At 57.3% G+C, this 24,020-nt stretch overlaps 3 protein-coding genes across 3 annotated transcripts; all 3 read right to left on the reverse strand.

Annotated features, from left to right (window-relative positions):
* Positions 1–2,344: 2,344 nt before the first annotated feature.
* On the reverse strand, positions 2,345–3,122 carry LOC138559151 (histone H1-like). Its single transcript, XM_069642716.1, has one exon. It carries the CDS (start codon positions 3,072–3,074, stop codon positions 2,406–2,408), a length of 669 nt encoding a protein of 222 aa, XP_069498817.1. The 5' UTR covers positions 3,075–3,122; the 3' UTR covers positions 2,345–2,405.
* A 7,116-nt stretch (positions 3,123–10,238) lies between these two features.
* On the reverse strand, positions 10,239–10,922 carry LOC138559149 (histone H1-like). Its single transcript, XM_069642714.1, has one exon. It carries the CDS (start codon positions 10,920–10,922, stop codon positions 10,239–10,241), a length of 684 nt encoding a protein of 227 aa, XP_069498815.1.
* A 6,319-nt stretch (positions 10,923–17,241) lies between these two features.
* On the reverse strand, positions 17,242–18,780 carry LOC138559150 (histone H1-like). The gene has a single exon (XM_069642715.1). The coding sequence runs from the start codon at positions 18,730–18,732 to the stop codon at positions 18,064–18,066; it is 669 nt and encodes a 222-aa protein (XP_069498816.1). The 5' UTR covers positions 18,733–18,780; the 3' UTR covers positions 17,242–18,063.
* Between the last annotated feature and the right edge of the window lie 5,240 nt (positions 18,781–24,020).

A 24,020-nucleotide genomic window follows, 5' to 3' on the forward strand; every position in this document is an offset into this window, starting at 1 on the left:
CGGGGAGGGTGTGGGCGGCTCTTAAAAGAGCCTTTGGTGTTGTGGTGTCGGAACGAGAGGTGGGGTCCGGTGGGGGGTGGGGGTCTGCTCAGCCCCCGAATCCGTAGAGGGTGCGTCCCTGGCGCTTCAGGGCATAGACCACATCCATGGCGGTGACCGTCTTCCTCTTGGCGTGCTCGGTGTAGGTGACGGCATCCCGGATCACGTTCTCCAGGAAGACCTTCAGCACGCCCCGGGTCTCCTCGTAGATGAGGCCGGAGATGCGCTTGACTCCGCCACGGCGGGCCAGGCGGCGGATGGCGGGCTTGGTGATGCCCTGGATGTTGTCTCGCAGCACTTTCCTGTGCCTCTTGGCGCCGCCTTTGCCGAGCCCTTTCCCTCCTTTGCCGCGTCCAGACATGCTGACTCTTCTCTTCTTCACAAGCGAGCGGAGAATGACGGGTTCAGCGCCTGAGCCGCTCCTTATATGCACCCATGGCGGACCAGAGGGAGGGCTGCTGGCGGTCGTGCGCAGGGCCGGGTGGGCGGGGAGACGGCAGCGTTTCGAAATGACCGCGCTTACTAGCCGTTGGTCTCTGGGCGGGGTAGCGTAGGTGGGAGAGCCTGCCAAACAAAGAACTCACAGCCAGCTGCCGCTTCTGATGGTTTAGGGGCAGGCACCATGCCGTCGGCGGCATCCCCCGCCTCCCCACTTGCCCCCACGGCGCGTTGCAAACACTGATCAGAAAAGGAGCTGCTTCCAAGCGCTTCAGAGTCAGGGCACCCTGCACTCTCTTCCGAGCACTCAAGAGGACCGCTGACCACGGGCGCAAACCTGGCATGGTGCGTAAATAATGCCTGCGGCTACCGTGGGGGGGGGGGGGGGGGGACCCCGGGTGTGCCCGGCAGGTGAATAAGTAATGCATCTTGGGCATACCTCAAATCCCCCCCTCCGTCACCCAACACTGGAGGGCCTTCCATGCCACGGAAAAGCCCTGTGAACTATGGGGCCAAATGGATGTTTGGCTTTTGCCTCTGAAGCCAAAAGCTCGCCCGAGCTACGAGCGTAGCCAAGCGAAGAGCAGGGGCGGATAGGAGCAGCTCGTCTGTGACAATGTGGCGGCTCTTAAAAGAGCCTTTGTGGTGTTTTCTGCGGTTGTTGCGGTGCTGCCGTGTGCCTCAAGCCCTCTCGCCCCGGATGCGGCGGGCCAGCTGGATGTCCTTGGGCATGATGGTGACCCGCTTGGCGTGGATGGCGCAGAGGTTGGTGTCCTCAAAGAGCCCAACCAGGTAGGCCTCGCTGGCCTCCTGCAGGGCCATGACGGCCGAGCTCTGGAAGCGCAGGTCGGTCTTGAAGTCCTGGGCGATTTCTCGCACCAGGCGCTGGAAGGGCAGCTTTCGGATGAGCAGCTCGGTGGATTTCTGGTAGCGGCGGATCTCCCTCAGAGCCACAGTGCCGGGTCGGTAGCGGTGAGGTTTCTTGACGCCGCCAGTGGCGGGGGCGCTCTTCCGGGCAGCCTTGGTGGCCAGCTGCTTGCGAGGCGCCTTGCCTCCTGTGGACTTGCGGGCGGTCTGCTTAGTACGGGCCATGGCAGCGCTGCTAGATCTGCTTTCTCTCTACGAGATACAATGGCGCTCCTCTGGCGGGGAGCTGGTATATGAAGACCAAGCTCTCCTCTCATTGGCTGAGGCGATAACAGGCGCAGGTTTGAAAAAAGCCCGCGTTGTGCTGTGATTGGTCGCTGTCCGAAGGTATGGCTATGAAGCGGTGACGCAGGAATGGGAAGCCTTCGATTGGCTGGCTGGCCCAACAATAAACAGGAAGCAAAAAGAGATTGCCGTGGGTTGTGCTCAGCCTTTCATGAGTCGCTGTGGACAGATAAAATAGCCCCACCACCCAGCCCTTGCGTGCCCCAATTCAACCTCCCACCAGCCTTCAGACCGGTGGCAAGCGAGAGTGGCAAATCAGCCTCTGAAGTCTGCCCCCCCGCCCCCCGCGCTGACATTTCACACTACCATCATCATCTTTGCCGGCGGCCAGCCCAATGGCAGCGCCTCGAAACACTGCGGTTATGATGAGGGGAGGGGCGGGGGGGGGGAGGAGGAGGAGGAGGAGGAGGAGGTGGCGGGGGGGTTGTGCCAGATCACATGCCTCAACATCTGTGCACACGATGCCCTTATGTCTCAACTGGTGGGGGCTTATAGGTGGGGGCGCACTGGCCACGGTCACGCATGGCGTCCGAAGCGAGTGGAGACTCTCGCCGCGGGGCCCGGTACATGTTGGCTTTCAAACATGCCGTTGTATATCGCAGTACGCGTCTGGCAAGAGGCATGAGCTAGCTCGCTTTTCAGATGCTGTGGGCGGCTCTTAAAAGAGCCTTTGTGTTTTTTTGTGTGTGTTTTTTGAAGGGTCTCGGCGAAAGCCTCTACTTCTTCTTGGGTGCAGCCTTTTTGGGCTTTGCCGCTTTGGGTTTGACGGCCTTGGGCTTCACGACCTTGGCTGGGCTCTTCTTTGCCGCTTTCGCCTTCACGGCTTTGGCTTTTGCGGGGCTCTTGGCGGCCTTCTTGGCTGGAGCAGCTTTGGGCTTTTTAGGGCTCTTGGCTCCTGCTGGTTTCTTCACCTTCTTGGGACTCTTCTTGACTCCGGCGGGAGCCTTTTTGGGTTTCTTGGCAGCACCGGCAGGCTTCTTTGCTGCGGGCGTCTTGCTCTTCACCGCCGCTTTCTTGGCCGCCTTCTCCTTGCCCTGCGACTGCTTCTTGTTGAGCTTGAAGGATCCAGAGGCACCGGTGCCCTTGAGCTGGGCTAGGGCTCCTTTGCTCACCAGGCTCTTGACGGCAAGCTTGACTCTGCTGTTGTTCTTGTCCACGTCGTATCCCTGGGCGCTCAGAGCCTTCTTGATGGCGGGCAGGGAGAGTCCCTTCCTCTCAGTGGAGGCAGCCACGACCTTGACGACGAGGTCGGCCACGCTGGGCCCCGTGGGCTTTTTGGCCTTGGCAGCGCCGGCTGCTTTCTTCTGCGTCGTCTTCTTCTTGGGTGCGGCGGCGGCGGCAGGTTCCGCCGGCGGAGCCACAGCAGCGGGAGCAGTTTCAGCCATTGTTCTGCAGGAGGACTCGGTCAGCGCGCTCACAGATCAGATCAGATCAGTAATGGGCGGCCCGGCAAGCGGCGTGCATATATAGGGAGGAGCTTCCTTCTGATTGGTCCACAGAAGGGGAGGCAGGTCCCAGCTCACAGCACCGTCCCTGCGAACGACACACTGTGTTTCCTCCGCCTAAATGATCCATTTTTTAATAGCGACACGCATACATTTATGTCATTTTACATGTGTCACCAGGACCGCAACATCTCCCAGCTCTTACACAAAAGTAGCTTCCCCTTGGCAGGGCCTCGGCTCCCTTGCAAGCGTCTTGTAAAGCCGGCATGCCGCCTTCAGCTGCGACAGGAACATGGGCAAACTTTGTTTTCCGCTTCATATTCGACCTCTCTTGCTCACCTCCCACGCATAGCAGCGCGAGCATATCCTTTTTCCCTTCTTTCCCTACGGTGCCTGATCAAGTCTGCTCCCCTCACCGCCCGGGGACCGAAGGAAAAGCGCACCGAAGAGGAAGGAAATAACACAGCTCTGAGAGTGTGTGTTAGCCAAGGCTAGAAACGCCCCTTGAAAATGGACACAGGGCTCCATGCCCAGAGCGGCTCTATGTTTTTGGAGTTCAATCCTGGCGCGCGCCCGCGCGCCTGTGTGTGTGTGAGATTTCTTTTTTTTGTTTTTTGTTTTTACTTTATTAGCTTTAATTCGACAAAAAGGTCATAAAAGCTACACACAGATATCCAAACCACAAATGCAACAACATCGTAATCACTTAGCTCATGAATCACTTCCAATCGGAAAACAAATTCGTCATGTTGCCAGAGGAAGCAAATGAAAGCGGGATCAGCATTTTACCAAAATTGACAGCCAATGCAAATGGGTTTCTCTACCCCAAAGCATTATTCTACTCCCTTAGCCTTTCTCGTGTGTATTTTTCCTTCCCAACTCAAATAACTAGCAGTAGCAAGAACAGCCTCTACGCCTGCAGTGTCCGGGCATATTGCCATGGCATCACCTACTGACCTGCAGGCCGCGCCTTAGAAACAAAGGCTTCAAAAAGCGCTTCCTCAGTGGCTTAGTGGCCGGACAGAGTAATAAGTAATGTTGAACAGTCTCCTCGGGCTCGCCTCAAAGAATACATGATGTTGAAACGGCATTGTTCCATCTATGCCGAAATGCGGCAATTGGCAGAATTCCAATACGGAACTTTAGGTGTAGAGCCCTTTCCCACCCAAGGGAGGCGTAATCCAGGTACTCTTCGCAACCCGCCCGTTTCTAAATTCTAACATATCGGGCCAGCTGTTCCGAGGCCCTGGATTTCCCCAAAATGTCCCCTGCCGGGCCTTTGCCCCTGCTGCACTCTTAATCACTTCCTTGGAAACAGATGTAATCGCTGAGGGATTTGACCAGCACTCCCCCAAACCCAGCAAACCCAAATAGCTTTTCACGTGACCAGCCCACTCTAAAGGACCGCTCCCGTGCTGGGACAAAACATCCACAAGTGCCTGATTTCATGTTTCGTGGGGTTATCCTTGCTTCCAGGGTTCAATTGCTGGGCCCATTTGCTGGCAGCCAGCCTCTGAAACCAGATTGTCTTTGCATTCTACATGCATGCAGGGGCCGTGTTTGCTTGCAGTCACTTTACCCTACATGATCTCGGGCCTTCTGCCCCCTCGTCCCAGTCCATGTCCTTTTCACACAGACACTGGCCTCGACCATGAAGGAGCATGCTCGGGCGTGGCAGGCCGGGCACACGGGGGGGCGTGCCACCCAAAGGTGGAACCTCCAATATGCGGGACAGGAAGGGCAGAAATCAGCGCTTGGGGCACACGCAGGGAGAAGCGTTGGCAGGGACGGCCCTGCCCCGCCTAGGGCTAGGGAGGTGAGCCCGCTCGGCAAGACCCTCCGGCCTAGGGGCCTGGGCAAGTACCGACGTGCTTAAACACAGTAAGAACTGTGAATGGGGAGACACCTCCTACGCCGTGACCGACTCGTGCAGACGGGAGGAGAATCCTCCACACGCAGAGGCGAGCCGCTGTGGATACGTCCTGGAGGGCCCGAGCCAGCGGTTGGCCTAGCCAAAGCGAGACCCGCTAGCTGGAGGCTACAAGGCGGGAGCTCTGACCGAGCAGGTATTAGAGAGTCTTTTTTATTTTGGATGTGTGTTTTCAGACTTTTGAGCACGTGAGACTTTGGAGAATGGTAGAAGAAAATAGTTAAACAAAATTAATATCAAAGAGGCCCCGGGTCAGGAGCGGAGCCAAGACGGGAAGAAAACCGCCTTCCCCGGGGGCGCGACGGCTAGAGAACAGTGGTGGGCCCGGCGCCCAGCGACCGACGCCGAGACTAGGGAACAGGAAGGAGCCAGAGTCCCCGAGCCCCACCCGGCGAGTGCCTGTACCGACCAGACGAGCACAAACAGCGATGCAAACACTCCCAACGTGAGGACGGGAGGGAGGGCTGTAAACGTTGGGGGCAAAGACTGGAGAAGCCGTCCACGGCAGGAGAGGCTGGGAAAATGGACGGCCACAAGACCCAGGTAAGACCGAGCGTGAGAGGGGCTCGAATACTGCATGTCACCGCTGGAGAAGCCGCCAAGCGTGTGAAAGTCTGAAAGAGCGGAACGGGCCCACGACCCAAGCAAAAGAGAGTGAAAGAGATACAAATACTGCATATCACGGCTGGAGAAGCCGCCCAACGTACGACATTCTGAAAGGGGTGGAACGGGCGTGCGAGCCAAGTTAAACAGAGGGGAAGAGATCCAAACACGGTCTACCAAGGCTGGGGTATCCGCCCCAGTACTAGATCCTAAGAGAAGCGAATGGGCACCCGCCCTGTGAACAAAGGAGGGCAATGGATGCGCGTGCTTGTTGCCAAGGCTGGGAAAGCCGACAAATATACGAGATGAATTGGACTGAGAGCCAATAACCCTGCCAAAGAGCCACAGGACTTGACTTTGGGGAGTCCCGGTGCCATAAAGGTGGGATCTGGAGAAGTGTGGGCTGTGCAAATGAGCCCTCTACGAGTCGGGCCAGACAGACGCGCACTTCCGAGGCTATTGTGCAAGCCTCCTTTTCCTTTTAGCGAGGTTTTCTAACGTGGGAGGGCCAGTCAGCAACTAGGAGTGTGGACTCAGGCAGGGCTCTTTCATTCTTGGACTTCGACGGGCGCCCTTTGTTTTTGTTTTAGAAGGCAGGGAACTTCCCTCATAGCGGGAGAGCCGATAGGCGTGTTTCTTTTATCTGAATAAACAAGTCTCCACCAAGACCCACTGTAGTCCGAGTCCATCTTCTGGTTCGCCACAGGGCCTGACCCTTCTGAGTCCGAGTCCATCTTCTGGTTCGCGACAGGGCCTGACCCTTCTGAGGAAGCCTCAGCCCCACTTTGATCTTCCTTTCTCCTCTTCTCATCGCTGGGAGGAGAGGCCTGTCCTTGGGGACACTGGGCTGGGTTTCTGGGAGAAGCAGCAGCAGCAGCAGCAGCAGCAGCAGCAGCTGCAGCAGCCAGCCAGCCAGCCAGCCAGCCAGGCGTTCTGGCCCCTGCCCCGAAAGCCTGACGAACGCCTGACAAACGCCACTGTGCTTTGCCCTTGACGGGCTTTGCCCTTGACGGGCAAAATTCCCAGCAGACCCCACTGGGCACAGCACCTGAGCAAGTTAGAGTGAGGTTTGAGAGAGAGGGCCCTCCGCCTGCCCACCAAAACACTAAAAGGAAAGAAAGGGAAAAAAAAGGGTGAAATGGGCCACTCTGGGTTTCATATCTCGGCCAGGCCTTCCTTTCTTGGAGTCAAACGGTTCATGCATGCCTCCCAGGAACCCTTGCACTTCCCTTAGGGTAATGAGTGGAATCCCCAGACAGGTCCCTCCCCTCATCTGCCACTCTCCCAACACGGTGTACAATGTATCTATCTATCTCAGTGAGAGGGCTTGGCAGTGGCAAAGCAAGGAAGTGAGACGGGCAGCTCTCTGCAGAGGCCAGTGGTAGGTAGGAGTGTGGGGAGGAGGCCATGGTGGGCCTTGACGCTTTGCGTGCCTCACTAACTAACTAACTAACCAGCAACTCTCTGACCAGCATGACGCGCGCAGAGGCCTCCGGCAACGCTCACCCCATTCACACGCTCAGGAGAATGGGTAGAGGGGCAAACTGAGCAGGACACAGACACCTGGCTCTCCCTTCTGGATACACAAACCCCGAGTGCAGTTGCCCCCTTGCGTTAAAGGGCGGCGCTGTGGTCAACCCCGAATGCGTTCAAAGGGTAAATCAATCGGAAAGCCTGCCCCTCGGCGAGAGCGAGAAGCCCTAGCGCACTGGAGGGGATTCGGGCCGGCTTGGCCCCGACCCCGATATGATATGATAGGACATATGGCATTTATAAAGGCGCCTATACACAAGTGTTTCAAGGCGCGACTGGTAGCCAGGCCCATTCTAGGCAAGAGCCAGCGCTCCTCATAGCCACGGGGGCAGAAGGCACAGCCGTGTGAAAGACCTTACCTTCGGCATAGGATTTTGCCTTCTCCTGCAGGTACATTCTGGGCGCAAAGAAAGAATTGTCAAGTAGGACACAAAAACGCCATGTGCTTGCTCTGATCTCTTTCTTCATTCACACACAAGCGACATTCATAAAATCAGTGTGCAAGACTCGCCTGAGGTTTTTTTTCAAGGCGCTGGCTTGCTAGTCAAAACATAAACCTTGCACGCCCCTCTACTTTGGCTCAGGCGGGCCAGAGTATGGTGCTTAAGCAGAGTGCAGATGAGCAGCTCGGTCGGGGAGGGTGTGGGCGGCTCTTAAAAGAGCCTTTGGTGTTGTGGTGTCGGAACGAGAGGTGGGGTCCGGTGGGGGGTGGGGGTCTGCTCAGCCCCCGAATCCGTAGAGGGTGCGTCCCTGGCGCTTCAGGGCATAGACCACATCCATGGCGGTGACCGTCTTCCTCTTGGCGTGCTCGGTGTAGGTGACGGCATCCCGGATCACGTTCTCCAGGAAGACCTTCAGCACGCCCCGGGTCTCCTCGTAGATGAGGCCGGAGATGCGCTTGACTCCGCCACGGCGGGCCAGGCGGCGGATGGCGGGCTTGGTGATGCCCTGGATGTTGTCTCGCAGCACTTTCCTGTGCCTCTTGGCGCCGCCTTTGCCGAGCCCTTTCCCTCCTTTGCCGCGTCCAGACATGCTGACTCTTCTCTTCTTCACAAGCGAGCGGAGAATGACGGGTTCAGCGCCTGAGCCGCTCCTTATATGCACCCATGGCGGACCAGAGGGAGGGCTGCTGGCGGTCGTGCGCAGGGCCGGGTGGGCGGGGAGACGGCAGCGTTTCGAAATGACCGCGCTTACTAGCCGTTGGTCTCTGGGCGGGGTAGCGTAGGTGGGAGAGCCTGCCAAACAAAGAACTCACAGCCAGCTGCCGCTTCTGATGGTTTAGGGGCAGGCACCATGCCGTCGGCGGCATCCCCCGCCTCCCCACTTGCCCCCACGGCGCGTTGCAAACACTGATCAGAAAAGGAGCTGCTTCCAAGCGCTTCAGAGTCAGGGCACCCTGCACTCTCTTCCGAGCACTCAAGAGGACCGCTGACCACGGGCGCAAACCTGGCATGGTGCGTAAATAATGCCTGCGGCTACCGTGGGGGGGGGGGGGGGGGGGACCCCGGGTGTGCCCGGCAGGTGAATAAGTAATGCATCTTGGGCATACCTCAAATCCCCCCCTCCGTCACCCAACACTGGAGGGCCTTCCATGCCACGGAAAAGCCCTGTGAACTATGGGGCCAAATGGATGTTTGGCTTTTGCCTCTGAAGCCAAAAGCTCGCCCGAGCTACGAGCGTAGCCAAGCGAAGAGCAGGGGCGGATAGGAGCAGCTCGTCTGTGACAATGTGGCGGCTCTTAAAAGAGCCTTTGTGGTGTTTTCTGCGGTTGTTGCGGTGCTGCCGTGTGCCTCAAGCCCTCTCGCCCCGGATGCGGCGGGCCAGCTGGATGTCCTTGGGCATGATGGTGACCCGCTTGGCGTGGATGGCGCAGAGGTTGGTGTCCTCAAAGAGCCCAACCAGGTAGGCCTCGCTGGCCTCCTGCAGGGCCATGACGGCCGAGCTCTGGAAGCGCAGGTCGGTCTTGAAGTCCTGGGCGATTTCTCGCACCAGGCGCTGGAAGGGCAGCTTTCGGATGAGCAGCTCGGTGGATTTCTGGTAGCGGCGGATCTCCCTCAGAGCCACAGTGCCGGGTCGGTAGCGGTGAGGTTTCTTGACGCCGCCAGTGGCGGGGGCGCTCTTCCGGGCAGCCTTGGTGGCCAGCTGCTTGCGAGGCGCCTTGCCTCCTGTGGACTTGCGGGCGGTCTGCTTAGTACGGGCCATGGCAGCGCTGCTAGATCTGCTTTCTCTCTACGAGATACAATGGCGCTCCTCTGGCGGGGAGCTGGTATATGAAGACCAAGCTCTCCTCTCATTGGCTGAGGCGATAACAGGCGCAGGTTTGAAAAAAGCCCGCGTTGCGCTGTGATTGGTCGCTGTCCGAAGGTATGGCTATGAAGCGGTGACGCAGGAATGGGAAGCCTTCGATTGGCTGGCTGGCCCAACAATAAACAGGAAGCAAAAAGAGATTGCCGTGGGTTGTGCTCAGCCTTTCATGAGTCGCTGTGGACAGATAAAATAGCCCCACCACCCAGCCCTTGCGTGCCCCAATTCAACCTCCCACCAGCCTTCAGACCGGTGGCAAGCGAGAGTGGCAAATCAGCCTCTGAAGTCTGCCCCCCCGCCCCCCGCGCTGACATTTCACACTACCATCATCATCTTTGCCGGCGGCCAGCCCAATGGCAGCGCCTCGAAACACTGCGGTTATGATGAGGGGAGGGGCGGGGGGGGGGAGGAGGAGGAGGAGGAGGAGGAGGTGGCGGGGGGGTTGTGCCAGATCACATGCCTCAACATCTGTGCACACGATGCCCTTATGTCTCAACTGGTGGGGGCTTATAGGTGGGGGCGCACTGGCCACGGTCACGCATGGCGTCCGAAGCGAGTGGAGACTCTCGCCGCGGGGCCCGGTACATGTTGGCTTTCAAACATGCCGTTGTATATCGCAGTACGCGTCTGGCAAGAGGCATGAGCTAGCTCGCTTTTCAGATGCTGTGGGCGGCTCTTAAAAGAGCCTTTGTGTTTTTTTGTGTGTGTTTTTTGAAGGGTCTCGGCGAAAGCCTCTACTTCTTCTTGGGTGCAGCCTTTTTGGGCTTTGCCGCTTTGGGTTTGACGGCCTTGGGCTTCACGACCTTGGCTGGGCTCTTCTTTGCCGCTTTCGCCTTCACGGCTTTGGCTTTTGCGGGGCTCTTGGCGGCCTTCTTGGCTGGAGCAGCTTTGGGCTTTTTAGGGCTCTTGGCTCCTGCTGGTTTCTTCACCTTCTTGGGACTCTTCTTGACTCCGGCGGGAGCCTTTTTGGGTTTCTTGGCAGCACCGGCAGGCTTCTTTGCTGCGGGCGTCTTGCTCTTCACCGCCGCTTTCTTGGCCGCCTTCTCCTTGCCCTGCGACTGCTTCTTGTTGAGCTTGAAGGATCCAGAGGCACCGGTGCCCTTGAGCTGGGCTAGGGCTCCTTTGCTCACCAGGCTCTTGACGGCAAGCTTGACTCTGCTGTTGTTCTTGTCCACGTCGTATCCCTGGGCGCTCAGAGCCTTCTTGATGGCGGGCAGGGAGAGTCCCTTCCTCTCAGTGGAGGCAGCCACGACCTTGACGACGAGGTCGGCCACGCTGGGCCCCGTGGGCTTTTTGGCCTTGGCAGCGCCGGCTGCTTTCTTCTGCGTCGTCTTCTTCTTGGGTGCGGCGGCGGCGGCGGCGGCGGAGGCGGCAGGTTCCGCCGGCGGAGCCACAGCAGCGGGAGCAGTTTCAGCCATTGTTCTGCAGGAGGACTCGGTCAGCGCGCTCACAGATCAGATCAGATCAGTAATGGGCGGCCCGGCAAGCGGCGTGCATATATAGGGAGGAGCTTCCTTCTGATTGGTCCACAGAAGGGGAGGCAGGTCCCAGCTCACAGCACCGTCCCTGCGAACGACACACTGTGTTTCCTCCGCCTAAATGATCCATTTTTTAATAGCGACACGCATACATTTATGTCATTTTACATGTGTCACCAGGACCGCAACATCTCCCAGCTCTTACACAAAAGTAGCTTCCCCTTGGCAGGGCCTCGGCTCCCTTGCAAGCGTCTTGTAAAGCCGGCATGCCGCCTTCAGCTGCGACAGGAACATGGGCAAACTTTGTTTTCCGCTTCATATTCGACCTCTCTTGCTCACCTCCCACGCATAGCAGCGCGAGCATATCCTTTTTCCCTTCTTTCCCTACGGTGCCTGATCAAGTCTGCTCCCCTCACCGCCCGGGGACCGAAGGAAAAGCGCACCGAAGAGGAAGGAAATAACACAGCTCTGAGAGTGTGTGTTAGCCAAGGCTAGAAACGCCCCTTGAAAATGGACACAGGGCTCCATGCCCAGAGCGGCTCTATGTTTTTGGAGTTCAATCCTGGCGCGCGCCCGCGCGCCTGTGTGTGTGTGAGATTTCTTTTTTTTGTTTTTTGTTTTTACTTTATTAGCTTTAATTCGACAAAAAGGTCATAAAAGCTACACACAGATATCCAAACCACAAATGCAACAACATCGTAATCACTTAGCTCATGAATCACTTCCAATCGGAAAACAAATTCGTCATGTTGCCAGAGGAAGCAAATGAAAGCGGGATCAGCATTTTACCAAAATTGACAGCCAATGCAAATGGGTTTCTCTACCCCAAAGCATTATTCTACTCCCTTAGCCTTTCTCGTGTGTATTTTTCCTTCCCAACTCAAATAACTAGCAGTAGCAAGAACAGCCTCTACGCCTGCAGTGTCCGGGCATATTGCCATGGCATCACCTACTGACCTGCAGGCCGCGCCTTAGAAACAAAGGCTTCAAAAAGCGCTTCCTCAGTGGCTTAGTGGCCGGACAGAGTAATAAGTAATGTTGAACAGTCTCCTCGGGCTCGCCTCAAAGAATACATGATGTTGAAACGGCATTGTTCCATCTATGCCGAAATGCGGCAATTGGCAGAATTCCAATACGGAACTTTAGGTGTAGAGCCCTTTCCCACCCAAGGGAGGCGTAATCCAGGTACTCTTCGCAACCCGCCCGTTTCTAAATTCTAACATATCGGGCCAGCTGTTCCGAGGCCCTGGATTTCCCCAAAATGTCCCCTGCCGGGCCTTTGCCCCTGCTGCACTCTTAATCACTTCCTTGGAAACAGATGTAATCGCTGAGGGATTTGACCAGCACTCCCCCAAACCCAGCAAACCCAAATAGCTTTTCACGTGACCAGCCCACTCTAAAGGACCGCTCCCGTGCTGGGACAAAACATCCACAAGTGCCTGATTTCATGTTTCGTGGGGTTATCCTTGCTTCCAGGGTTCAATTGCTGGGCCCATTTGCTGGCAGCCAGCCTCTGAAACCAGATTGTCTTTGCATTCTACATGCATGCAGGGGCCGTGTTTGCTTGCAGTCACTTTACCCTACATGATCTCGGGCCTTCTGCCCCCTCGTCCCAGTCCATGTCCTTTTCACACAGACACTGGCCTCGACCATGAAGGAGCATGCTCGGGCGTGGCAGGCCGGGCACACGGGGGGGCGTGCCACCCAAAGGTGGAACCTCCAATATGCGGGACAGGAAGGGCAGAAATCAGCGCTTGGGGCACACGCAGGGAGAAGCGTTGGCAGGGACGGCCCTGCCCCGCCTAGGGCTAGGGAGGTGAGCCCGCTCGGCAAGACCCTCCGGCCTAGGGGCCTGGGCAAGTACCGACGTGCTTAAACACAGTAAGAACTGTGAATGGGGAGACACCTCCTACGCCGTGACCGACTCGTGCAGACGGGAGGAGAATCCTCCACACGCAGAGGCGAGCCGCTGTGGATACGTCCTGGAGGGCCCGAGCCAGCGGTTGGCCTAGCCAAAGCGAGACCCGCTAGCTGGAGGCTACAAGGCGGGAGCTCTGACCGAGCAGGTATTAGAGAGTCTTTTTTATTTTGGATGTGTGTTTTCAGACTTTTGAGCACGTGAGACTTTGGAGAATGGTAGAAGAAAATAGTTAAACAAAATTAATATCAAAGAGGCCCCGGGTCAGGAGCGGAGCCAAGACGGGAAGAAAACCGCCTTCCCCGGGGGCGCGACGGCTAGAGAACAGTGGTGGGCCCGGCGCCCAGCGACCGACGCCGAGACTAGGGAACAGGAAGGAGCCAGAGTCCCCGAGCCCCACCCGGCGAGTGCCTGTACCGACCAGACGAGCACAAACAGCGATGCAAACACTCCCAACGTGAGGACGGGAGGGAGGGCTGTAAACGTTGGGGGCAAAGACTGGAGAAGCCGTCCACGGCAGGAGAGGCTGGGAAAATGGACGGCCACAAGACCCAGGTAAGACCGAGCGTGAGAGGGGCTCGAATACTGCATGTCACCGCTGGAGAAGCCGCCAAGCGTGTGAAAGTCTGAAAGAGCGGAACGGGCCCACGACCCAAGCAAAAGAGAGTGAAAGAGATACAAATACTGCATATCACGGCTGGAGAAGCCGCCCAACGTACGACATTCTGAAAGGGGTGGAACGGGCGTGCGAGCCAAGTTAAACAGAGGGGAAGAGATCCAAACACGGTCTACCAAGGCTGGGGTATCCGCCCCAGTACTAGATCCTAAGAGAAGCGAATGGGCACCCGCCCTGTGAACAAAGGAGGGCAATGGATGCGCGTGCTTGTTGCCAAGGCTGGGAAAGCCGACAAATATACGAGATGAATTGGACTGAGAGCCAATAACCCTGCCAAAGAGCCACAGGACTTGACTTTGGGGAGTCCCGGTGCCATAAAGGTGGGATCTGGAGAAGTGTGGGCTGTGCAAATGAGCCCTCTACGAGTCGGGCCAGACAGACGCGCACTTCCGAGGCTATTGTGCAAGCCTCCTTTTCCTTTTAGCGAGGTTTTCTAACGTGGGAGGGCCAGTCAGCAACTAGGAGTGTGGACTCAGGCAGGGCTCTTTCATTCTTGGACTTCGACGGGCGCCCTTTGTTTTTGTTTTAGAAGGCAGGGAACTTCCCTCATAGCGGGAGAGCCGATAGGCGTGTTTCTTTTATCTGAATAAACAAGTCTCCACCAAGACCCACTGTAGTCCGAGTCCATCTTCTGGTTCGCCACAGGGCCTGACCCTTCTGAGTCCGAGTCCATCTTCTGGTTCGCGACAGGGCCTGACCCTTCTGAGGAAGCCTCAGCCCCACTTTGATCTTCCTTTCTCCTCTTCTCATCGCTGGGAGGAGAGGCCTGTCCTTGGGGACACTGGGCTGGGTTTCTGGGAGAAGCAGCAGCAGCAGCAGCAGCAGCAGCAGCAGCTGCAGCAGCCAGCCAGCCAGCCAGCCAGCCAGGCGTTCTGGCCCCTGCCCCGAAAGCCTGACGAACGCCTGACAAACGCCACTGTGCTTTGCCCTTGACGGGCAAAATTCCCAGCAGACCCCACTGGGCACAGCACCTGAGCAAGTTAGAGTGAGGTTTGAGAGAGAGGGCCCTCCGCCTGCCCACCAAAACACTAAAAGGAAAGAAAGGGAAAAAAAAGGGTGAAATGGGCCACTCTGGGTTTCATATCTCGGCCAGGCCTTCCTTTCTTGGAGTCAAACGGTTCATGCATGCCTCCCAGGAACCCTTGCACTTCCCTTAGGGTAATGAGTGGAATCCCCAGACAGGTCCCTCCCCTCATCTGCCACTCTCCCAACACGGTGTACAATGTATCTATCTATCTCAGTGAGAGGGCTTGGCAGTGGCAAAGCAAGGAAGTGAGACGGGCAGCTCTCTGCAGAGGCCAGTGGTAGGTAGGAGTGTGGGGAGGAGGCCATGGTGGGCCTTGACGCTTTGCGTGCCTCACTAACTAACTAACTAACCAGCAACTCTCTGACCAGCATGACGCGCGCAGAGGCCTCCGGCAACGCTCACCCCATTCACACGCTCAGGAGAATGGGTAGAGGGGCAAACTGAGCAGGACACAGACACCTGGCTCTCCCTTCTGGATACACAAACCCCGAGTGCAGTTGCCCCCTTGCGTTAAAGGGCGGCGCTGTGGTCAACCCCGAATGCGTTCAAAGGGTAAATCAATCGGAAAGCCTGCCCCTCGGCGAGAGCGAGAAGCCCTAGCGCACTGGAGGGGATTCGGGCCGGCTTGGCCCCGACCCCGATATGATATGATAGGACATATGGCATTTATAAAGGCGCCTATACACAAGTGTTTCAAGGCGCGACTGGTAGCCAGGCCCATTCTAGGCAAGAGCCAGCGCTCCTCATAGCCACGGGGGCAGAAGGCACAGCCGTGTGAAAGACCTTACCTTCGGCATAGGATTTTGCCTTCTCCTGCAGGTACATTCTGGGCGCAAAGAAAGAATTGTCAAGTAGGACACAAAAACGCCATGTGCTTGCTCTGATCTCTTTCTTCATTCACACACAAGCGACATTCATAAAATCAGTGTGCAAGACTCGCCTGAGGTTTTTTTTCAAGGCGCTGGCTTGCTAGTCAAAACATAAACCTTGCACGCCCCTCTACTTTGGCTCAGGCGGGCCAGAGTATGGTGCTTAAGCAGAGTGCAGATGAGCAGCTCGGTCGGGGAGGGTGTGGGCGGCTCTTAAAAGAGCCTTTGGTGTTGTGGTGTCGGAACGAGAGGTGGGGTCCGGTGGGGGGTGGGGGTCTGCTCAGCCCCCGAATCCGTAGAGGGTGCGTCCCTGGCGCTTCAGGGCATAGACCACATCCATGGCGGTGACCGTCTTCCTCTTGGCGTGCTCGGTGTAGGTGACGGCATCCCGGATCACGTTCTCCAGGAAGACCTTCAGCACGCCCCGGGTCTCCTCGTAGATGAGGCCGGAGATGCGCTTGACTCCGCCACGGCGGGCCAGGCGGCGGATGGCGGGCTTGGTGATGCCCTGGATGTTGTCTCGCAGCACTTTCCTGTGCCTCTTGGCGCCGCCTTTGCCGAGCCCTTTCCCTCCTTTGCCGCGTCCAGACATGCTGACTCTTCTCTTCTTCACAAGCGAGCGGAGAATGACGGGTTCAGCGCCTGAGCCGCTCCTTATATGCACCCATGGCGGACCAGAGGGAGGGCTGCTGGCGGTCGTGCGCAGGGCCGGGTGGGCGGGGAGACGGCAGCGTTTCGAAATGACCGCGCTTACTAGCCGTTGGTCTCTGGGCGGGGTAGCGTAGGTGGGAGAGCCTGCCAAACAAAGAACTCACAGCCAGCTGCCGCTTCTGATGGTTTAGGGGCAGGCACCATGCCGTCGGCGGCATCCCCCGCCTCCCCACTTGCCCCCACGGCGCGTTGCAAACACTGATCAGAAAAGGAGCTGCTTCCAAGCGCTTCAGAGTCAGGGCACCCTGCACTCTCTTCCGAGCACTCAAGAGGACCGCTGACCACGGGCGCAAACCTGGCATGGTGCGTAAATAATGCCTGCGGCTACCGTGGGGGGGGGGGGACCCCGGGTGTGCCCGGCAGGTGAATAAGTAATGCATCTTGGGCATACCTCAAATCCCCCCCTCCGTCACCCAACACTGGAGGGCCTTCCATGCCACGGAAAAGCCCTGTGAACTATGGGGCCAAATGGATGTTTGGCTTTTGCCTCTGAAGCCAAAAGCTCGCCCGAGCTACGAGCGTAGCCAAGCGAAGAGCAGGGGCGGATAGGAGCAGCTCGTCTGTGACAATGTGGCGGCTCTTAAAAGAGCCTTTGTGGTGTTTTCTGCGGTTGTTGCGGTGCTGCCGTGTGCCTCAAGCCCTCTCGCCCCGGATGCGGCGGGCCAGCTGGATGTCCTTGGGCATGATGGTGACCCGCTTGGCGTGGATGGCGCAGAGGTTGGTGTCCTCAAAGAGCCCAACCAGGTAGGCCTCGCTGGCCTCCTGCAGGGCCATGACGGCCGAGCTCTGGAAGCGCAGGTCGGTCTTGAAGTCCTGGGCGATTTCTCGCACCAGGCGCTGGAAGGGCAGCTTTCGGATGAGCAGCTCGGTGGATTTCTGGTAGCGGCGGATCTCCCTCAGAGCCACAGTGCCGGGTCGGTAGCGGTGAGGTTTCTTGACGCCGCCAGTGGCGGGGGCGCTCTTCCGGGCAGCCTTGGTGGCCAGCTGCTTGCGAGGCGCCTTGCCTCCTGTGGACTTGCGGGCGGTCTGCTTAGTACGGGCCATGGCAGCGCTGCTAGATCTGCTTTCTCTCTACGAGATACAATGGCGCTCCTCTGGCGGGGAGCTGGTATATGAAGACCAAGCTCTCCTCTCATTGGCTGAGGCGATAACAGGCGCAGGTTTGAAAAAAGCCCGCGTTGTGCTGTGATTGGTCGCTGTCCGAAGGTATGGCTATGAAGCGGTGACGCAGGAATGGGAAGCCTTCGATTGGCTGGCTGGCCCAACAATAAACAGGAAGCAAAAAGAGATTGCCGTGGGTTGTGCTCAGCCTTTCATGAGTCGCTGTGGACAGATAAAATAGCCCCACCACCCAGCCCTTGCGTGCCCCAATTCAACCTCCCACCAGCCTTCAGACCGGTGGCAAGCGAGAGTGGCAAATCAGCCTCTGAAGTCTGCCCCCCCGCCCCCCGCGCTGACATTTCACACTACCATCATCATCTTTGCCGGCGGCCAGCCCAATGGCAGCGCCTCGAAACACTGCGGTTATGATGAGGGGAGGGGCGGGGGGGGGGAGGAGGAGGAGGAGGAGGAGGAGGTGGCGGGGGGGTTGTGCCAGATCACATGCCTCAACATCTGTGCACACGATGCCCTTATGTCTCAACTGGTGGGGGCTTATAGGTGGGGGCGCACTGGCCACGGTCACGCATGGCGTCCGAAGCGAGTGGAGACTCTCGCCGCGGGGCCCGGTACATGTTGGCTTTCAAACATGCCGTTGTATATCGCAGTACGCGTCTGGCAAGAGGCATGAGCTAGCTCGCTTTTCAGATGCTGTGGGCGGCTCTTAAAAGAGCCTTTGTGTTTTTTTGTGTGTGTTTTTTGAAGGGTCTCGGCGAAAGCCTCTACTTCTTCTTGGGTGCAGCCTTTTTGGGCTTTGCCGCTTTGGGTTTGACGGCCTTGGGCTTCACGACCTTGGCTGGGCTCTTCTTTGCCGCTTTCGCCTTCACGGCTTTGGCTTTTGCGGGGCTCTTGGCGGCCTTCTTGGCTGGAGCAGCTTTGGGCTTTTTAGGGCTCTTGGCTCCTGCTGGTTTCTTCACCTTCTTGGGACTCTTCTTGACTCCGGCGGGAGCCTTTTTGGGTTTCTTGGCAGCACCGGCAGGCTTCTTTGCTGCGGGCGTCTTGCTCTTCACCGCCGCTTTCTTGGCCGCCTTCTCCTTGCCCTGCGACTGCTTCTTGTTGAGCTTGAAGGATCCAGAGGCACCGGTGCCCTTGAGCTGGGCTAGGGCTCCTTTGCTCACCAGGCTCTTGACGGCAAGCTTGACTCTGCTGTTGTTCTTGTCCACGTCGTATCCCTGGGCGCTCAGAGCCTTCTTGATGGCGGGCAGGGAGAGTCCCTTCCTCTCAGTGGAGGCAGCCACGACCTTGACGACGAGGTCGGCCACGCTGGGCCCCGTGGGCTTTTTGGCCTTGGCAGCGCCGGCTGCTTTCTTCTGCGTCGTCTTCTTCTTGGGTGCGGCGGCGGCGGCAGGTTCCGCCGGCGGAGCCACAGCAGCGGGAGCAGTTTCAGCCATTGTTCTGCAGGAGGACTCGGTCAGCGCGCTCACAGATCAGATCAGATCAGTAATGGGCGGCCCGGCAAGCGGCGTGCATATATAGGGAGGAGCTTCCTTCTGATTGGTCCACAGAAGGGGAGGCAGGTCCCAGCTCACAGCACCGTCCCTGCGAACGACACACTGTGTTTCCTCCGCCTAAATGATCCATTTTTTAATAGCGACACGCATACATTTATGTCATTTTACATGTGTCACCAGGACCGCAACATCTCCCAGCTCTTACACAAAAGTAGCTTCCCCTTGGCAGGGCCTCGGCTCCCTTGCAAGCGTCTTGTAAAGCCGGCATGCCGCCTTCAGCTGCGACAGGAACATGGGCAAACTTTGTTTTCCGCTTCATATTCGACCTCTCTTGCTCACCTCCCACGCATAGCAGCGCGAGCATATCCTTTTTCCCTTCTTTCCCTACGGTGCCTGATCAAGTCTGCTCCCCTCACCGCCCGGGGACCGAAGGAAAAGCGCACCGAAGAGGAAGGAAATAACACAGCTCTGAGAGTGTGTGTTAGCCAAGGCTAGAAACGCCCCTTGAAAATGGACACAGGGCTCCATGCCCAGAGCGGCTCTATGTTTTTGGAGTTCAATCCTGGCGCGCGCCCGCGCGCCTGTGTGTGTGTGAGATTTCTTTTTTTTGTTTTTTGTTTTTACTTTATTAGCTTTAATTCGACAAAAAGGTCATAAAAGCTACACACAGATATCCAAACCACAAATGCAACAACATCGTAATCACTTAGCTCATGAATCACTTCCAATCGGAAAACAAATTCGTCATGTTGCCAGAGGAAGCAAATGAAAGCGGGATCAGCATTTTACCAAAATTGACAGCCAATGCAAATGGGTTTCTCTACCCCAAAGCATTATTCTACTCCCTTAGCCTTTCTCGTGTGTATTTTTCCTTCCCAACTCAAATAACTAGCAGTAGCAAGAACAGCCTCTACGCCTGCAGTGTCCGGGCATATTGCCATGGCATCACCTACTGACCTGCAGGCCGCGCCTTAGAAACAAAGGCTTCAAAAAGCGCTTCCTCAGTGGCTTAGTGGCCGGACAGAGTAATAAGTAATGTTGAACAGTCTCCTCGGGCTCGCCTCAAAGAATACATGATGTTGAAACGGCATTGTTCCATCTATGCCGAAATGCGGCAATTGGCAGAATTCCAATACGGAACTTTAGGTGTAGAGCCCTTTCCCACCCAAGGGAGGCGTAATCCAGGTACTCTTCGCAACCCGCCCGTTTCTAAATTCTAACATATCGGGCCAGCTGTTCCGAGGCCCTGGATTTCCCCAAAATGTCCCCTGCCGGGCCTTTGCCCCTGCTGCACTCTTAATCACTTCCTTGGAAACAGATGTAATCGCTGAGGGATTTGACCAGCACTCCCCCAAACCCAGCAAACCCAAATAGCTTTTCACGTGACCAGCCCACTCTAAAGGACCGCTCCCGTGCTGGGACAAAACATCCACAAGTGCCTGATTTCATGTTTCGTGGGGTTATCCTTGCTTCCAGGGTTCAATTGCTGGGCCCATTTGCTGGCAGCCAGCCTCTGAAACCAGATTGTCTTTGCATTCTACATGCATGCAGGGGCCGTGTTTGCTTGCAGTCACTTTACCCTACATGATCTCGGGCCTTCTGCCCCCTCGTCCCAGTCCATGTCCTTTTCACACAGACACTGGCCTCGACCATGAAGGAGCATGCTCGGGCGTGGCAGGCCGGGCACACGGGGGGGCGTGCCACCCAAAGGTGGAACCTCCAATATGCGGGACAGGAAGGGCAGAAATCAGCGCTTGGGGCACACGCAGGGAGAAGCGTTGGCAGGGACGGCCCTGCCCCGCCTAGGGCTAGGGAGGTGAGCCCGCTCGGCAAGACCCTCCGGCCTAGGGGCCTGGGCAAGTACCGACGTGCTTAAACACAGTAAGAACTGTGAATGGGGAGACACCTCCTACGCCGTGACCGACTCGTGCAGACGGGAGGAGAATCCTCCACACGCAGAGGCGAGCCGCTGTGGATACGTCCTGGAGGGCCCGAGCCAGCGGTTGGCCTAGCCAAAGCGAGACCCGCTAGCTGGAGGCTACAAGGCGGGAGCTCTGACCGAGCAGGTATTAGAGAGTCTTTTTTATTTTGGATGTGTGTTTTCAGACTTTTGAGCACGTGAGACTTTGGAGAATGGTAGAAGAAAATAGTTAAACAAAATTAATATCAAAGAGGCCCCGGGTCAGGAGCGGAGCCAAGACGGGAAGAAAACCGCCTTCCCCGGGGGCGCGACGGCTAGAGAACAGTGGTGGGCCCGGCGCCCAGCGACCGACGCCGAGACTAGGGAACAGGAAGGAGCCAGAGTCCCCGAGCCCCACCCGGCGAGTGCCTGTACCGACCAGACGAGCACAAACAGCGATGCAAACACTCCCAACGTGAGGACGGGAGGGAGGGCTGTAAACGTTGGGGGCAAAGACTGGAGAAGCCGTCCACGGCAGGAGAGGCTGGGAAAATGGACGGCCACAAGACCCAGGTAAGACCGAGCGTGAGAGGGGCTCGAATACTGCATGTCACCGCTGGAGAAGCCGCCAAGCGTGTGAAAGTCTGAAAGAGCGGAACGGGCCCACGACCCAAGCAAAAGAGAGTGAAAGAGATACAAATACTGCATATCACGGCTGGAGAAGCCGCCCAACGTACGACATTCTGAAAGGGGTGGAACGGGCGTGCGAGCCAAGTTAAACAGAGGGGAAGAGATCCAAACACGGTCTACCAAGGCTGGGGTATCCGCCCCAGTACTAGATCCTAAGAGAAGCGAATGGGCACCCGCCCTGTGAACAAAGGAGGGCAATGGATGCGCGTGCTTGTTGCCAAGGCTGGGAAAGCCGACAAATATACGAGATGAATTGGACTGAGAGCCAATAACCCTGCCAAAGAGCCACAGGACTTGACTTTGGGGAGTCCCGGTGCCATAAAGGTGGGATCTGGAGAAGTGTGGGCTGTGCAAATGAGCCCTCTACGAGTCGGGCCAGACAGACGCGCACTTCCGAGGCTATTGTGCAAGCCTCCTTTTCCTTTTAGCGAGGTTTTCTAACGTGGGAGGGCCAGTCAGCAACTAGGAGTGTGGACTCAGGCAGGGCTCTTTCATTCTTGGACTTCGACGGGCGCCCTTTGTTTTTGTTTTAGAAGGCAGGGAACTTCCCTCATAGCGGGAGAGCCGATAGGCGTGTTTCTTTTATCTGAATAAACAAGTCTCCACCAAGACCCACTGTAGTCCGAGTCCATCTTCTGGTTCGCCACAGGGCCTGACCCTTCTGAGTCCGAGTCCATCTTCTGGTTCGCGACAGGGCCTGACCCTTCTGAGGAAGCCTCAGCCCCACTTTGATCTTCCTTTCTCCTCTTCTCATCGCTGGGAGGAGAGGCCTGTCCTTGGGGACACTGGGCTGGGTTTCTGGGAGAAGCAGCAGCAGCAGCAGCAGCAGCAGCAGCAGCTGCAGCAGCCAGCCAGCCAGCCAGCCAGCCAGGCGTTCTGGCCCCTGCCCCGAAAGCCTGACGAACGCCTGACAAACGCCACTGTGCTTTGCCCTTGACGGGCTTTGCCCTTGACGGGCAAAATTCCCAGCAGACCCCACTGGGCACAGCACCTGAGCAAGTTAGAGTGAGGTTTGAGAGAGAGGGCCCTCCGCCTGCCCACCAAAACACTAAAAGGAAAGAAAGGGAAAAAAAAGGGTGAAATGGGCCACTCTGGGTTTCATATCTCGGCCAGGCCTTCCTTTCTTGGAGTCAAACGGTTCATGCATGCCTCCCAGGAACCCTTGCACTTCCCTTAGGGTAATGAGTGGAATCCCCAGACAGGTCCCTCCCCTCATCTGCCACTCTCCCAACACGGTGTACAATGTATCTATCTATCTCAGTGAGAGGGCTTGGCAGTGGCAAAGCAAGGAAGTGAGACGGGCAGCTCTCTGCAGAGGCCAGTGGTAGGTAGGAGTGTGGGGAGGAGGCCATGGTGGGCCTTGACGCTTTGCGTGCCTCACTAACTAACTAACTAACCAGCAACTCTCTGACCAGCATGACGCGCGCAGAGGCCTCCGGCAACGCTCACCCCATTCACACGCTCAGGAGAATGGGTAGAGGGGCAAACTGAGCAGGACACAGACACCTGGCTCTCCCTTCTGGATACACAAACCCCGAGTGCAGTTGCCCCCTTGCGTTAAAGGGCGGCGCTGTGGTCAACCCCGAATGCGTTCAAAGGGTAAATCAATCGGAAAGCCTGCCCCTCGGCGAGAGCGAGAAGCCCTAGCGCACTGGAGGGGATTCGGGCCGGCTTGGCCCCGACCCCGATATGATATGATAGGACATATGGCATTTATAAAGGCGCCTATACACAAGTGTTTCAAGGCGCGACTGGTAGCCAGGCCCATTCTAGGCAAGAGCCAGCGCTCCTCATAGCCACGGGGGCAGAAGGCACAGCCGTGTGAAAGACCTTACCTTCGGCATAGGATTTTGCCTTCTCCTGCAGGTACATTCTGGGCGCAAAGAAAGAATTGTCAAGTAGGACACAAAAACGCCATGTGCTTGCTCTGATCTCTTTCTTCATTCACACACAAGCGACATTCATAAAATCAGTGTGCAAGACTCGCCTGAGGTTTTTTTTCAAGGCGCTGGCTTGCTAGTCAAAACATAAACCTTGCACGCCCCTCTACTTTGGCTCAGGCGGGCCAGAGTATGGTGCTTAAGCAGAGTGCAGATGAGCAGCTCGGTCGGGGAGGGTGTGGGCGGCTCTTAAAAGAGCCTTTGGTGTTGTGGTGTCGGAACGAGAGGTGGGGTCCGGTGGGGGGTGGGGGTCTGCTCAGCCCCCGAATCCGTAGAGGGTGCGTCCCTGGCGCTTCAGGGCATAGACCACATCCATGGCGGTGACCGTCTTCCTCTTGGCGTGCTCGGTGTAGGTGACGGCATCCCGGATCACGTTCTCCAGGAAGACCTTCAGCACGCCCCGGGTCTCCTCGTAGATGAGGCCGGAGATGCGCTTGACTCCGCCACGGCGGGCCAGGCGGCGGATGGCGGGCTTGGTGATGCCCTGGATGTTGTCTCGCAGCACTTTCCTGTGCCTCTTGGCGCCGCCTTTGCCGAGCCCTTTCCCTCCTTTGCCGCGTCCAGACATGCTGACTCTTCTCTTCTTCACAAGCGAGCGGAGAATGACGGGTTCAGCGCCTGAGCCGCTCCTTATATGCACCCATGGCGGACCAGAGGGAGGGCTGCTGGCGGTCGTGCGCAGGGCCGGGTGGGCGGGG

Source organism: Ambystoma mexicanum, unplaced genomic scaffold (assembly GCF_040938575.1).
Source record: "Ambystoma mexicanum isolate Mex_15411 unplaced genomic scaffold, UKY_AmexF1_1 Mex_scaf45, whole genome shotgun sequence".
Taxonomy (NCBI): Eukaryota; Metazoa; Chordata; class Amphibia; order Caudata; family Ambystomatidae; genus Ambystoma; species Ambystoma mexicanum.